Source organism: Uloborus diversus, chromosome 2, assembly GCF_026930045.1.
Source record: "Uloborus diversus isolate 005 chromosome 2, Udiv.v.3.1, whole genome shotgun sequence".
NCBI lineage: Eukaryota > Metazoa > Arthropoda > Arachnida > Araneae > Uloboridae > Uloborus > Uloborus diversus.
This window is the reverse complement of record NC_072732.1, coordinates 118,175,577-118,192,284: the sequence shown is the minus strand read 5'-3', so window position 1 is coordinate 118,192,284 and position 16,708 is coordinate 118,175,577. Positions and strand designations below refer to the sequence as shown.

Here is a 16,708-nt window from a genome sequence, read left to right as displayed (position 1 = left end):
AGCTTTCAATGTCAGGACTTGAAAACTGAATTCATTTATTATATTACTAGGAGGCTCAGTCCCCTGCTTGCTAAACCTCACCAACCCGTGAAGATTGCTTCGTAATCTCGATTCGCAAAGATTTAAACTGTCAATTAGGAATAAACAACATTTGGAACAAAACGCACCCCTTCCCTAGGTTTCAAAATAACTTGTACCAACTTGCAGAGCCGTAAGTGCTAAGGGTTCCTGAGCATTGCAAAACTGCAGTTTTGTATGTTTGAAAAGTCGCTTTCATATTCGTGGTCTCTAGTAATATGTTTTGCTCTTTAGCTCAGGGCTTGAACTGAGTTGAGCCTAAGATTTTCCGTTAAAATCGAAACCCTTAAAGTTTGTGAATAAGAAAGAAGAAACAAGTGAATTGAAAAGACGTAACTATGGCAATGCCAAATAAAACATCAATAATTTTAATGGAAATGAGATTATTCAAACTTGATTTTTAAGGTCTTGTAACTTTTTTTCCTTTCGAGATAGAAGCTTAGTTTCCAACCATAGGTCGAGTCACATCTGGAGTAAAAAAAGCCGCTCTTTCCAGTAGTATCGGAAAAAAAACCTGTGCGACAATTCCTTTACTTTTTACTGATAGATTCAATGAAGAAAGTAGTGCCTAAATTTTAGCTAAACCTAAAAAAGTTCGAAATAAAACGCAAATAACTCCTGCCGTATTTAAGTTAGAGCATTAAAACACATTGCCTAGAATGCAGAAAATTCTACCCTTTCCAGCGATATATAATATTAATATGTGCAAGTAATTTTTCACCCCTTTAAGAAGCAATAATTGGCAAATTATGCGAAATTTGAACTTAAAAAATTAATTACAAAAAAAACATTCGAATTTTAAAAAACAAAATCCCAAGTGCAAACCACCGGGACTCGAAGTAATTTTGTACAAAATATCAAGGCTGTAGGTGCTATGGGGTCTCCTGGATGCAAGCTCTCCACCATAATTTCTTTGAAACCTTACTTTTATTTAATATTTAAAGAGATAATCCAAATTCTTGCTGACATAGAATACAAAATGATGTATGATAAATACAAAAAAAAGGGGGGGGGAGGGCAAAATACAATTTTTTTTTTTTTTTTCAAGCAGCACTTATTTTAGAAAAATCCTAAGGTGCTTTAAATCAGTGATTTAAAAATTTAAAATAAATAACCAATTCATTAAATAACAATTTTAATCAGATTAAATCTAACTGGATTTATATGAGATCACACCAACTCTGCTTCACAGTTTCAGAATATACTGATTAAGAAAAGTTTTTTAAAAATCTCAAAAAGTGAACTTCAATGTGAATTTCCTAAAAATGCATTCTTTGAAATTAAGAACAATCTAATCAAAATTCTAGCTATGTATTTTGCATTAGAGAGAAAAACATGAAATTTTGAGTTTACAATAAAATACAATTTTTTTCTTCCTAAGCTTAATAGAAAAGTTTTGAGAACTAACCTGTCTGTTATGCAGTTGTCGATCAATGTATATTTGACCTTCAGTAATATAACCAGTCAAATCTGGAATGGGATGAGTGATATCTGGAAAAGACAATTATTGCTATCAAAATCTGAAAATTTGAATATTACAATTGCATAAACATGATTTCATTAAGGGTTTGAACAAGAACTAATGTCAAACAAATTGACAAAGGCACTTACAGCATAACAAAGTAAAAAAAAAGTCTAGGTAGACGAGATTCTAACTATTTTCAAACATTGAAACACGATACAGTAGATTCTCTCTATATTCTGAACACCAATGAGACTGAACAAAAGAGTTGAGATTATGGGGACATTCATTATGGAGAGAGAGTGGATATTACATATTTTCATGTATTTCTGCCTAAGCCTGTCTATAGGATGGTAACTTACTGAAAATAGCATGCCTTTCCTTCAATCTTCAAGTTGAACCGAACCATTGTTTTGGTCACTCGTCTGGTCCGTGCTAATTCTATATTAGCTACCAGTTTGTTTGGCACTCTTGGGTTCCTTAAGAGGTTTCCCACCTCCAGCTCATTCACTTCCTATTCCGAGCTGATGAGTGCTAATAAACACGAAACTGCAGTCCCCCGATGGAAGGACTGAGCTGGTGGTGTATTTCAATGCATATGTATTCATTGGACCATCAAAATCTGTTCAGAATATTGGAATGTTCACATTAGGGAGTGCTCAGATAGAGAGTTTTCTGTACTTAGGAACTGTCTATATTTTACAGTACTGCAACGAATGAATGGAAAATTCTCTATGTTTAAAACTTTCTTGAAATATATTAAACACATGCGAGAAAAAAGAAAATTAGGAGTCATTTACCGTCATTTGGCATAGTCAAGATAGGAATTTGAGTAATGGAACCATTTCTCCCTTCAACTCTTCCTGCTCTTTCATAAATAGTAGCTAAATCAGTGTACATGTAACCTGGGAAACCTCTACGCCCTGGAACTTCTTCCCGAGCGGCCGACACCTAAAAAATCATACCAGTTAGCCCGCTTAGATTCATTTTTACTTCTAAATTATTTCAACTCAGTTTTGAAGAAGGGGCAATTTGTTCACTGACAACAATTTCTTTATCCTAATATAAATAATAGCAGATGAGATGATCAAGAAACCTGCATGTTTTAACAATGAAATAAACTCACGCCACTGTACAATAATTTGATAATATGTTTTGGTATGTTTAACATACAAGGAAAGGCTTTTTTTTTCAAGGCTGAACTCGATTCGGCAACTTAACAGTTTTACTGGTAATACTGTCATTTTAGGATAATGAAGAAACGAAAAAATGGTCAACAATGAACACTACCTACTGGAGTTTAGGGTTAATCCACTGGATTTAAGGTTAAAATGTTAACTATCAAAATATCACCAAACAGGCAATGTCTTTGTTCAAACGTAGAAGCAATTTTCATCCGTCATACCATGATGGGCGATTTTATAGTAATTTAATATTGTTGCTGTTGTTGGATATTTTACAATATCAAGGGTAAAATGAACTAAGCTTAAACTTTTTAAAATTCTTCAAACCAAATTGCTGATTTTTAATGTTATCAACTATAAATTAATATCACACATGAATAATAAAGAAATTCAAGCAGTAAAGCTAAACATATTTTAATCAAAACAAAACCCTTTTCCTCACTTTAACAATTAGGTGCTTTTATGAAAGAGTTGGTTTACTTCGATGAATTTGCTTTTTTTTCTGATTGTACATAACTTACAATAATGAATGATTTTACGAATTAAAAGTAATGCAAACCAAACTGCTGATTAGTAGAAATATATATATATATATATAGAAATCAACACTACATTAAAGTGTTAAATAAAGATATTCAAGCACACATTTTCTTAGAAATAAAATACAATATTAAAAAATCATTGTTTTGTGACTACAGTAAAATAAAATTTGAAAACAGCAAAAATGTTAGCTAGAATATTTGTAGAGGAAATTTAGAAATGAAGATAATCAACATAATTAGTAGTTACTTGCTAGCATATATTTGCCGCAGCCTCTATAAACAAATGGTTTATCCTGAAGAATATTCAGAATTATTTTCAGATCCACTCTCAGAATAATACGGTGAAACCCCTCAAATGCAGACACTAAAGTGAGAAATTTTTTTGTCCACAATAGAGGGGTGCCTGCAGGATAGGGGTTTAATAATGTTATTTGCTTTGGAATCAGGGAATTAAAAATTGTCCGCATAAGAGGGGTGTCCATTAGGAGGGATTTTACTGTATGAAAAAAAAAATAAATCACATATTTCTTCAAATCTTCCATCCTTCTCCAACAATACTTCTTTTCTGAATAAACTACATGTAGGCTTTTTCTTCTAAAGACATACTATTATTAATAGCTTTACAAAATATGCTAAAAAAATTAGAAATTGAAATAGCCCCTGTAGTACAAATATATTTTTAAAATCAGCCCATGCATATTCAATCGCATTCAAGTTCACTCCCAAATGACTATGTTTTTCAAGTATGGAATAAAATTTATATCTTTTAACAATTGACGTACTTTGTTTTACTAAGTCTAATAATTCAATTTTTCTACTGAGTAAGCAAAAAGAAATATTAGTTTTTAAAGGTCAATCCTTTATTTCATTTTCACCTTTGCTATGTATTTGATAGCCTACTCAAATGTATTTATTGCGTGGTAATGAGCATTTTCAATAACTGCGACATCATAGACAGGCCCTGATTGACAAATTTTGGGCTCCCCCCCCCCCCCCGCAAAATATCACCAGGGTTTCTTACCATCTACCGGAGTGCTCACACTGGATTGTGCCATGGTCCTCTTAGTGCTCTGGGGGTATGTACCACACTGTGGGTACGTAGTTCTGAGCTAGATCATTGAACATCTTTCATAAATCATTTACCCATGGTATTCCACTGTAGTTGTATTTGCTTTGTAAAGCAGTGCTTTGCATTATGCTAAAAACTCATTTTGTTGCCAGGGCAGAAAACAAAAATTCAACACAATGTATCTTACATTTCAATTACTTTAAAAATTTATGATGGCTGCCAGCATTTTCCCAATGTGAGCAACAAAACTTTTATGTTGTAATAATTTGGGTTTTAATACAAGAAATTTTGTGACTGACAGTGAATAGGCAAAAAGAATACATCCAGGAATAATGTATGATATTGCTAGATAGGCCTTCAAATATGATGTATATCAATGGTTGGGGGAAATTTAATGAAAATTCAGAGCTGTGGGGAATTTTTTTGCATGACTGGACAGAGTTTTACACACCACAAAAAAAAAATAATTGTTAAAATTTTTAACACATCTAACAAAATATACCTCTCGCAAAGCTTCAGCATATGATGACATATCAGTAAGTATAACCAAAACATGCTTTTCACACTGATAGGCTAAATATTCAGCCGTTGTCAATGCTAAACGAGGAGTTATAATACGTTCAATTCTAGAAGAAAAAAAAAAACAGAATAAAGTTCAGGACTACATGAAAAGAAATAAAGTTTAACCATCATTAGAAAAATTAATACAGGGTTTTCTACTTTAACTAAAAGAAAGCCAAGTCATAAATTCTGCATATACATTTTATAAGGAATAAAATGTAAATGAAAAGTTTAGTTCATCATTTTAATAAAATTCCAATAGTTTAAATACTTCTAACTTTCTTTCTTTCTTTTTTCTTTTTTTTTTTTTTTTTTTTTTTTTTGAAATACAAATAAATAATGATCAACACTTCAATTTTAAAAGAAAGATTTTAATTTTAAAGTAGAACATAGTTTACAAAGAAAACTATAAAGGTACAAAATTATTATTAAAAAGAGCATTTGATTTACCATTTTAACATTGAATTTCATATTATTACTTCTAATTTACAAGATAGGTTGTTTTATAAAATGTGTTTCAGTAACAAACAAAAAGAATAAATCAATTTTATGTACAACATACAATAAATATTAAAACTCATAAATTATATTTTAAATAAAACATGATTACAGCTCATTTTGAATAGATAGGTGTTTTAACTCTTACGTAGGATCGTTTGCCAGATTCAAGAACAAGCACACATTTTCCATAGAACCATTTTCCTCAAAATCTTGCTTAAAAAACCGAGCTGTCTCCATATTTACCTATTTGAAAACAAGGTGATTTTGTAGTTCAAAACTTAAAACACAAAATCACAAGGTAATAAATGCAGCACAATCCCACGCAATGTGGATTGTTGTAGGAATTGTTGTACAACAATGCATGATTACTTAATCATATGAGGCAGTGAGAAGCGAAGGGACATAAGTGGAAGTTTCAAAGTTTTGAGTAAAACGCATTTGAAGTTTAGGTCCTGGGTAGGTTTTCATTGACAATTTTTTCTAAATCACACTGCGTAGCAGCACCTACAAGGATTACTAGTACTATATCTTTCCCCAAATCAGAGAAGTTCTATCATTTGTACTGGTTATCTGCAAATTTTTAATTTTATCACTTATATTCCTTCGCTTCTCATTGCCTCATATGATAATGTATGTTTAGAGCCAGATAGTTAGGTCAAAGTATTTCCCTAGAGAAAACTTTCCACGGTTTTCTTATTATTCAAGTCTGTTGTTAAAGAAAAATTCAATTCAACAAAGTTAAAATGAATGTCAGTAATTTATCTGATGATTTTTCATGACACCCACCTATTGCAACTTTTTTATTGCAGTTTATAATGAAATTATAATCAACTTTTATATATGAGAGCTTGTACATCATTGAGGATTTATAAAGTAAAACCCAGATTATATGCCAATACAATTGCATATATTTGCTGTTTTTCATGATGGGGTGTTTATAAAAGTAGCAAAAAATATATAAAATGCATAAAAGCAGCAAATTTGGTTTAAATATATATTACTCCGGTTTTATTTGCATATAGATTTTTATATTCAAGAAAATTAAAGACAGATATTTTATTCCTCATAAAGAATGAAAAGTGGGGTGACCATGGAAAGAGATTGGAAATAAATTCTGTCCTTTCTAGCCAATAAGAAAAGCAAAAGGATTCTACAAGCAATTACATTAAAAACACTTGCTTTGGACATGTTTAATAGGGCTGAGCAACTGAGATTTTCGAGATACAAAACTGTAATACTGTTCTTTACCACAGTTTTTTAAGTTTTTCCGTATAAATTTAAGGCAGTAAAAGCATACTCGCGAAAAGTCCAACTATGGTAAAGACAGTCTATAGATGGAAATTTAACTGAAAAAAAAAAAAAGTTTGACAAAGGACTATGTCGAATAAAATAAATACTGCCAAATAACAAATGCAAAATTTAAAATGATCTACTCTTTTTCAGAAATGATTTTAAATAATAAAAAGTAATGTCTTTATGGAGAAAACCTTGAACAACAGATTTTAATTTACTACAATAAAAGTAATTAAAGTCTATACCATTCTCTAAGTGAGTAAATGCATTAAAATGTATTTCTGGCTTAATAACAAAAAGCAGAAATAGAAATACCAATTATTTTTTATTCAAATGTGATGAATCAAAAAAAAAAAAAAAAAATGCCTGTTCATATAAGAGGCATTGAGAAGCAAAGGGATGTAAGTGGACATTTTCAAGTTTTGAGTAAAACGCATTTAAATATAACATCCCTGGTAGGCTTTCATTGAATTTGTTTTCTAAATCATGCTGTATAGCAGCAGCTACCAGGGCTACTAGTACTATCTCTTTCCCTAAGACAGAGGAGAGGTTCACCCACCATGTGTAATGGTTATCGCCAAATTTTTAATTTTGCCACTTACATCCATTTGCTTCTCACTGCCTCTTATGTTAATTTTAGTGCATATAATTCAAGCTCTAGGAACAAGCAGCTGGGAAAAAAAATCAGCAGCCCTGTCATTTACAGATCAAGACCACTCCCCATGAACAAGACTCCCCCCCCCCCGGGAGAGGGGGAAGTATTTAAAGAAGAAATATGGTTATATTTTATACATTTAAACATGTTCTGTCCCAAAATATATATATATATATCACTTCACTACCCTCTCCCCAGAATGTTTTGAATGATAGGTCAGATTTTCCACTGGATTCAAAAAGAAAGCATAGATTTTTTTAGTTGGAATGCCCAAGACATTTCAATTGCACTTATAATATGAGTGTTTATACGAGTTTTAAAATGTTGTTTAAACTTAAATATCCATTTTCCAATGCTTACACTATTTTGATAAAATATTCTTTCAGAAATTTTATGAAATGATTTGGGGAAAAAAAAGTTTAAATTGACTTTCAGGCAGTTTTTTTTATTAAATTATCAAATTTTTATCTATTAAAACACAATTTGTAGTAATCATGAACAGGAAGTTTCACATTCTAAAGTTTCATTTCAGGCAGCTAGAAACAAAAGGATATAAATGCCAAAATTTAAAATTTGTAGATAATCAGTACTAATGGTAAGACAACCTCTTCTGTTTTGGAGCAAGAGATAATACTAGAAGCCCTGGTAGGTGCTGCTGTACAGCAGGATTTAGGAAAATGAAAACCTACCCAGGCTCTGAACTTAAAATGTGTTTCACTTGAACCTTAAAAACATCCACTGACATCTCTTTGCTTCTCATTGCATTGCATGTTTAAACAAAACATATTTTTTGTAAGTTAACTTGAAAGGGAATAACAAAATGGAATTGATTTTTTTATTTTTTTTAATGTCATCTAATAATATTCATTAGTAATGTAATTGAAGAGGGATTTAAAGTCTTAGGAAATATTGAAAGAAAATGCTTTAGAATATATTAACTATTACTGTAGTGGATTCTACTGCTCACCAAATAAGTGAGCAGCAATATAACAAGATTTATAGTCAGTAACTGAGAAAGAAACTTCAAATGAGTTTCAAACAATAACAACATTCCAAACTATCTTAAGTGAGTTTGTATCCTAAATAAAAATATTTTGTTAAAATAGTAAATCAAATTAAAAATTGCAACTTACACCCATGGCTGCAAAAACAATAGCAAAATTATCATGTTCTTGATCCATAATGTCTTTATTTTTCACTAAACCACTCTGCCGGCAAATTTGAGCTGCAATCTAAAATTAGTTAAAATTAAAATCAGGCAGGAAAATTTTTGCAAAATAAAATGGTAGAAAAAAATATTTTTTAAATAAGCCAAAACCTTTTAGAAGCTCAAGACTATTTAATGCTCTATTAAAAGGAGAGTTTTCGACAATAGGCAATAGAGAAATGAATGATTTGGGTTTGAGCTGTAAAATAATACTTAGTCTGTAAGTGGAGCACATTAACCTTAGAAGTTTAGTTGGATCATATGTAAAATTTGTTTTTCAGGCTGAACAAGCGAACAGTTACTTAATGACTGCGATATTGTACAAACAAAAATGATGCCAGTATTTGGTACCTCTGTACCAAAGTACCAGAATTTATAGGATTTTTTTTTTAAGGTGAAAAACTACAGTTGCATCATTGCCATATTTATTACTTTTATACAAAAATGTTTTAACTACAACACTATAAAGAAGTTTGTTACTTACAAATATAAAATGATAGAACAAATGTTAGTGAGCTATCATTAATAAGAGCAATGAAATAATCATTTACGCAAAATACATGCTAAATAAGCAGCTACATGTCAAATATCTTGACATATGTACACTACCAATCATTAATTTCAATACACTTGGAAAAATTCACAAGTTTACACATTTTTCCAGATACAAGAAATGATTTGTAACTTTTGTCCCATAAAAGGTCCAGCTATCATTTCCCAATAAAAATTATATCACCTACACATTTCAGGGACCAGTGACAAATTAATGAAAACAAAACGGGTTTTCGATCATCCTTCCCTGTAGCATGAATGTTATAACAGATTATAAATACTTTTTTATTTAAAAGAAAGATTTTAAATAAAGAATGTTACTACAACAACTTTGAAATTTTTATCTTTCATTAGAATCCTCTGACATATCAGCTTTTTAATTCCATCACAAATTAGATTACCTAGTGTAGATCGCTTGTGATGTAAAGTAAGAAATAACAATGTCAAAAAAGCACAAAATGCAGATTACTGCAGACATGTGTTTCGGCGTTACAGGGAACGCCTTTTTCAATGCAAAAAGTAATGAGCTTATGGGTGAAAGACATCCGATAAAAGCCAAAAACAGATAAGCATGCAGCTTAAAAGATAAAAATAGCGGATTAGCCAAACACCCAATGAGAAAATTATAAACCGATAAGGAACCAATAGGAATGCAAACAAAGGCCAAGAGATCTCTCTGAGGAACAGTAAACCAGAAAGAAAGAATTTAATTGGACAAAGATTAAGCCAAAGTTGATACAAAAAAGAAATGTCAATAACAGTGATTAAAATTATTTTTTCACATAATTTTGATAAAAATTATGTGAAAAAACAACAATTAAATAAGTCTAGTATTGCTTAACATTGTCTGGATTCGAATCACTCTTTTGATTTTAACTCTTATCAGATTATCCGAAAATGCCCAATTCATCAGATCTTGACTTTTGGGAATCTTTCCATATTTTGAGGAATAATTCCAACTTAGTTAACAATCTTAAAGCAGTTCCCTATTTTTGCAACGTTTGCCCCCCCCCCCATGTCTTTAACACTGTCCCTTCCCCATCCATTTTTTTCTATTTTGCATACTTTTTTATTTTTTCATTCATTTTTATCTAAATTGCTTTGTTTATTTTTACCTTTTTTGTCATGGTTGACATTCCCCTCAGCCTTTTCTTCTATTTATCTTTATTTTTCCTTTTTCCAAATATTTAGTTTTTGTTTATTTTATTTCCTGGTATTTTTTTTTCTTCCATTCAGCTTTTCCTTTCTTTCAGTTCATGGTTATTGACATTTTCTTTTTGTTTAAGCTTTGGCTTAATCTTTATCCAATTGAATTCTTTCTTTCGGGTTTACTGCACCTCAGAGAGAGCTCTTGGCCTTTGTTTGCATTCCTATTGGTTCCTTATTGGTTTATAATTTTCTCATTGGTATTTGGCAAATTCGCTATTTTTATCTTTTAAGCTGCATGCTTATCTGCTCTTGGCTTTTGTCGGATGTCTTTTCATCCATAAGTTTATTACTATTTGCACTGAAAAAGGCGTTTCCTGTAAGGCTGAAACACCTGTCTGCAGTAATCTGCAATTTGTACTTTTTTGATGTTGTTATTTCTTACTTTACTGTTCAGCACAAAGGTATTTATCTTACTTATGAGGTATTTAGATAGCAAGTGCAAGTTTAAGCATTTTTTTAACAAATGTTTTATTGTATAGTAGTAATTTACCTTACCATTGCCATTTGCCCATGCCACCTCTGGCAAATAAAGCTGGTTCTTTTCATAAGGAATTTTGTGACTAACTGTGAATTTTAGTTATTGTTTGGGATGCTTCTCCTAAGTTAGTTCAAATACAAATAAATACAAATCCAAATATGACAACCAGTAACAGGCTCTGGGCCCAGCTAGGCTAGTCTTAGTCAGTTTATGAGTCCCCAATGAAGATCAATAGCCCTTTTAAAGCTATCCACCGCCTTGCTCGTTACCACCTTTTCCGGTAAGCAATTCCAAGTTCCCATGACCCTTAATACTCAAGTTAAAAGAAAGATCCTAAATCACAAAGAAACCTTTACAATCTTTCTAATTTAGTTATTAAAAAAATAAGTTTATTTAATTCTTCAAGTTATACAAGTAAAAGTTACAGAATGAGAGCTTGTTTTAACAGTAAAAAACTTTCATAAATAATAATTTTTTTTTCTAAATAAACACCTTTAAAATACTGATTAGCTTGAAACAGTACTGATCACACAACTATACACATTCATTCCCCTTGATTATGATTTTTTTTTTTTTTTAAGATTTAAAACTAACTATAAAGAACACTTAAGTAAAAATTTAAGTCTCAAAATATGTAACTTAAAGACTTCAAAAATAAAATTATGATACAGATAAAAATATACTTCATTATGAGGAAGACCAGCAGCAGAGAAAATTGGAATTTTTTGACCTCTGGCAATACTATTCATGACATCAATGGTAGAAATTCCTGTTTGAATCATTTCTTCGGGATAAATACGACACCAAGGATTAATAGGTTGACCTGGGTTTTGAATATAAAGATTTCCATAATTTGATTTTTTAGAATGCTTAAACAACAATTTCAGTTATTCATAAAAATGAAATCTTTTTTCATTCATTTCTCATGCAAAATTTATAAAACTACCTTGAATATCAAGGAAATCTTCGGCCAAAACAGGAGGTCCTTTGTCGATTGGCTTTCCAGAACCATTGAATACTCTACCTAAAGAAATTAAAAAACACGCACCATGTACAAGAATAATTAAAAAAGTATTTTTTTATACATTTTAGAAAGAAACTCACTCACTACTGTCTAATTATTTTTTAAATTGTGATACTTTTGAGAAACATGGCTTTAAAAAAGCTAAGTGCCTCCAACATTCACCATTCAATCAGCAGAGCACTTATAGTACCAACCAATATAACAAGAATACGATCAACATCTTTAAAACAACTCATACAAATATGTACTCCTTACATTTCAACTCATTAATGCAGATATTTCTAAATTATTTTAAACATTTATTTTGAACTCCAAATATAGTTGAACTCATTTGATATGAAATGCCTAAAATTCACGAATCTGTTTGTAAAAGACATACTATAATAGACGTGAATAAGTAAAATAGTGTAAAAAATTAAGGAATGCATATCTGTATTTAAAAAAGAATTCCTACTATTATATTATTGCTAATACACATCTTGTAATCTAATAACTGAAAAATTTTACTTACTTCTTAAAATTTAACATTTTTGAGAAAAAGTCCTCTACACTTCAATTATTTTCTAAAAAAGTATTTCTTACTTTTCACTTAGTGGTTTTTTTTTCTTGTAATTAACAAAGAAATGTCTAATGTGGATTCATTTTATTTATTTATTTAATTAATTAATTTAATTTATTTATTCTTGCTTACTTGTAGTATTTTAAAGTAAAATTCTCAATGGTTTCACCTTTTTCCTTCAGAGGACATTACTTTGCTACTGTTCTGTATTTCCTCTTAAAAATATAAAGGCTCCCATTATTTCTTCAGAATTCCTCAAACCCTTATCTGCTTACAAATTAAGAAGCTTTTTTAACTATAAAAGGTTCAGGCTGGAACAAGTTTACGAGAGTTGAGCCAAAAGTAAGGTAAGGTGTAGAAAGAAGAAAATATTTTGAAACATTAATTGCAAAGTAATTTGTTTGCAAAATCAAGTTTTGTTAAAGAAAAATCCAACTGTGTATGTGTAAATTAATCAATTCAAATAAAATAAAGCGATGGAAGAATTATTTCATCAATAATGCACTAAGTTCATGTATCAAAAATGAGAACCATCAAAATTACTAACCTAACATATCTTCAGATACAGGTGTTCGTAAAATATCGCCCGTAAACTCGCATAATGTATGTTTTGCATCAATACCAGACGTTCCCTCAAATACCTATAAAAACACATGAAAATGAAACATTCTTACAAATAATTCATTTACATAGCAGTTTAGAAGCAAAACACATAGCATTTTTTTAAAAGCATCAGTATTACCTTAAATCAGCAGTGGAGGCGATTCTGGGAGGCGGGGGGGGGGGGGGGGGGATCGTAAAACAATTGATTTACTAATATCTAAACAATGAATACATGAACTAAAAGTTATGACTTGAGCTAAATGATGTTTTGTAAACACATATACAAAGTGACACTAATTATGTTCTGAAAATTTTGACATTTCTGCTTTTTTTATAATTTCTAGTTTTGGTTCCTAAATTAGAAAAGAAAACAAATAAATTTACCACAAAAAGTGGAGGGAAGAGTGGGCATGCAGTCAGGGGTCTGGCCAGAGGATATTTGGGTCCGTTAATGGATCCTTCACAAAAATCCGATCAACCAAAACGGACCTTTCACAAAATCCCGATCAAACAAAACGGACCTTTCACAAAATCCTGATCAAACAAAACGGACCCTTCACAAAATTCTGATAAACAAGATCGGATCTGTCACAAATTGTTTATTGAAAGAGCAAATCTGAAAGCAAAATAACGCATATTTCTGTGTATAAACCGATAATTTTTGGAACCTTTTTTTAAGTCAAATTAGAGGGATCAGCTTATACAAAATTGGCTAATTTTGAAAAAAAAAATGGCACTCTTGTGATGCTCCAAAAAATATGATGGTTGTTTGTTTTATCACAGTTAATTAGCAGCGGTGTTGTTGTAAACTTTTCTGAGAGGGCATTGGTAAGCACTTTTCTCCGCTCATGATTTAATAAACAATAATAATATATATCTGCGAAATGAACTTAGAACTGCAAAGGGATAGTAAGGGTGAGGAAAAAATATGATCGCTTCAGATAAGGTTACCAACTTCAAAACTATCACCACTTAGCGTCTGGCGTTGAACCTTTATATTGACTTGGTTAGAAAATATTCTCATCATTTTGTCAGCTTGTCAATATTTGCGTTTTTGCGGTGCGGTGCGATGTTTAATTGTTATTTTGGGAGAAAATTATATGGGTTTTGATTTTTCGATGCTAACAAGGATGATTAACTTAACTTTAAATAAACTCTTTTAATTACCGTTTTTTTTTCTTCAGATGTCTACATTTTGAAAAATGCAATCAGATATGAGAATCATATTTTGTTCTTTTTTCAAGCTAACTTCGCTTTATTAGGATTCAAATAAATGAAAAGTCTCTTTATTTCTGTTAAAACTCTCATTTCAAGTTTTTAAAGCAAAATTCCATTTTCTGTTATGAGTCAAAAATTAAAATGCTGAATAGATGGTTTATTTTATTATTATTATTATTATTATTATTATTTTTTTTTTTTGGGTCAACTGTGTCCACAGATATTAATGATATGTTATCATAGGACTCTAAAATGCAATTTTAAAATAATTTTATCAAAAATATTTCTTTTACAAGCCGTTTTTATACTTTTGATGACTTCACTTTGAGAATTGCGATCTCTTTGCATCCGCTATGGGAATCCGATTTTTCGAATTTTTGATGATTATTACGCTTTGTTAAGAGGTAAACAATTGAAAAATCTTTTTATTTTTGTTAAAATCACGGAATTTATAGGTATTAAACGAAATTATGTGCTTTGGATTAAAAAGTTGAATGCTAAACCCTATTCTGAATATTGTTTCATTTATTTATATTTTTGTTAGTTATTTTAAATACTGTACAGAAATATATCTAGTATAATTTAACATAATACAGAATGGTAGATAAATATTGATAATTGAAAGAGCGATGCCTCCCCCCCTCCCCCCGCAAAATATCAGAAAAAAAAAACCAGAATGATTTTCTTGTCATAGAAGAGGAAAACACTCAACTTTTAGTTTAATTGATGCAGTTTGTGCCGTCTCTAAATTCTAAAATTTTTTTTTAAACAAAAAAAAAAATTTTTTTTGCGAAATTTTTTGATTTTTCACAAAATTAATTCATTTTTCACAAAATTATTTGATTTTTCACAAAAAACGGACCCTGTGAAAAATCCTGGACAGACCCCTGGCAGTGGAGTAACAAATGCTTTTGTTATTTTTAATTATGCTGGTTCGCATTTTGCATCTGAGTAGTTCAAAAGGTGGGAACAAAATGTTACTTTTGAGCCATTTTTAAAATTTTGGAATTTGAAATCAATTTTGCTTTTATTGCATAGCATGTACACCAAGAACATCATACACAAACATAAAAAGACAGCAGGTATTTATAAAAATTACTAAATAGCAAATTTAATGATTGGTCTGTATGTAACAGATTTTGGACATACAGTTGTCCAGTAGGTAACAGATTTTGGACATCATCATAATGAAAGTTTCAATGTTTGAACTTTTCCAATAAAAATTTTATCTATTTTTAAATTTTGCATGAAAAATAGAGGATTGATGAAGTACATGAATGACCTTATTTTCTGGTCTTAAAATAATAAAATTTTGTTATGGTTTCGCAGAATCCGAAAAAAAACCCCATCCATTTTGCCAGCGCAGGTGATAAAGTCGCCAAAACCAAAGCTGTTGGCGAAAACCTGAATTCCTCTCTGGTAACTTTGCTTATAGTAGGCTGTGAGTTGTTGCCAATCGGCTTTGCTTGGCGATTTTTGCCGCCTTTGTTTACTATTTGTTACAATCATAACTTGAGTTTCTACTGTTATTTATGTAATGTTCAATGCAGAACGTATTAATTGTGCAAAATACCAATGGTTTAAAGAAATTAACATTATAATAGTCTTTTTTATTAAGGTTACAAGACAGAAAAATCATATTATAATATTGAATAAATGGACAGAATTATCAGCGTCTAGATCGTAACGCAATTTGGACATCTCACATTTAAGAAAAATGATTTTGCTTCAAAGATACTGCATAAAAACATATGAAAACACTTCAAAATTATTAACAATTGATTTTGGTAATCGAAAAATACCTTTAAAACATATAAATCATATTTTTAGTACTCAAATAATAGCATTGTCAAGATTGTAACTTTTGGACATACATAAAACTTCCAACTTCCTTTTTTTCTAAAAATTTTTACACAATAAATAATCTGTCTTTAATTTTTTAATTTGTAGAAAATATTATCAAAAAAATATTCAGTTTGAGATTCATACCCTTAGTTTTTTTTTTTTTTTTTGAAACGTTTGGAAATAATTTTAAAAAAAAAATTTTTTTTATTTGATGGTACATTTGCTCAATTTAACGTTTTGAAAGTCCAAAATTGTGCCTTTTAGCAAAGAAAATATTTTTTAAAGGAATTTAAAGAACATTTTTTCCATAATTTATGTCAATTCTTGTCACTATACAGTATTATTATTTAACTCAAAAATTTTTGAGTCGATTAAAATGAAAGTTATTTGGTGTTGAAGTTTCAAAGTTGAGGTCTGTGTTTGCTCCCACTTTTTGAGAACTGCCCATCTCATGAAATTGGGTGTAACCAAGAAATGAATGCATGTGATGAAACATATTGATTTAAAATATTGATAAAAACTAAATTTCTTCAAAAGTGGGAACATAAATGATTATGAATCTTTACTTCACAACAAGGTAAAAAAAATTTGTTTTATGAAAATTAAACATCTTTTTGGCTTAACAAAATCTTACTTGAACAACAGCTTTTTTTCCACTAACTTCCAGC

At 30.2% G+C, this 16,708-nt stretch overlaps 1 protein-coding gene across 1 annotated transcript in view; it reads right to left on the bottom strand.

Annotated features, from left to right (window-relative positions):
• LOC129216007 (V-type proton ATPase subunit B) overlaps positions 1 to 16,708 on the bottom strand; it is a gene marked incomplete at its 5' end in the record, with an annotated part of 40,923 nt that extends 24,215 nt beyond the window's left edge. Inside the window, 9 exon segments of the mRNA XM_054850144.1 lie at positions 1,487 to 1,569; positions 2,341 to 2,491; positions 4,838 to 4,961; positions 5,543 to 5,640; positions 8,479 to 8,577; positions 11,475 to 11,614; positions 11,738 to 11,815; positions 12,922 to 13,015; positions 16,675 to 16,708. Of these exon segments, the coding sequence (XP_054706119.1) occupies positions 1,487 to 1,569; positions 2,341 to 2,491; positions 4,838 to 4,961; positions 5,543 to 5,640; positions 8,479 to 8,577; positions 11,475 to 11,614; positions 11,738 to 11,815; positions 12,922 to 13,015; positions 16,675 to 16,708 (901 nt within the window).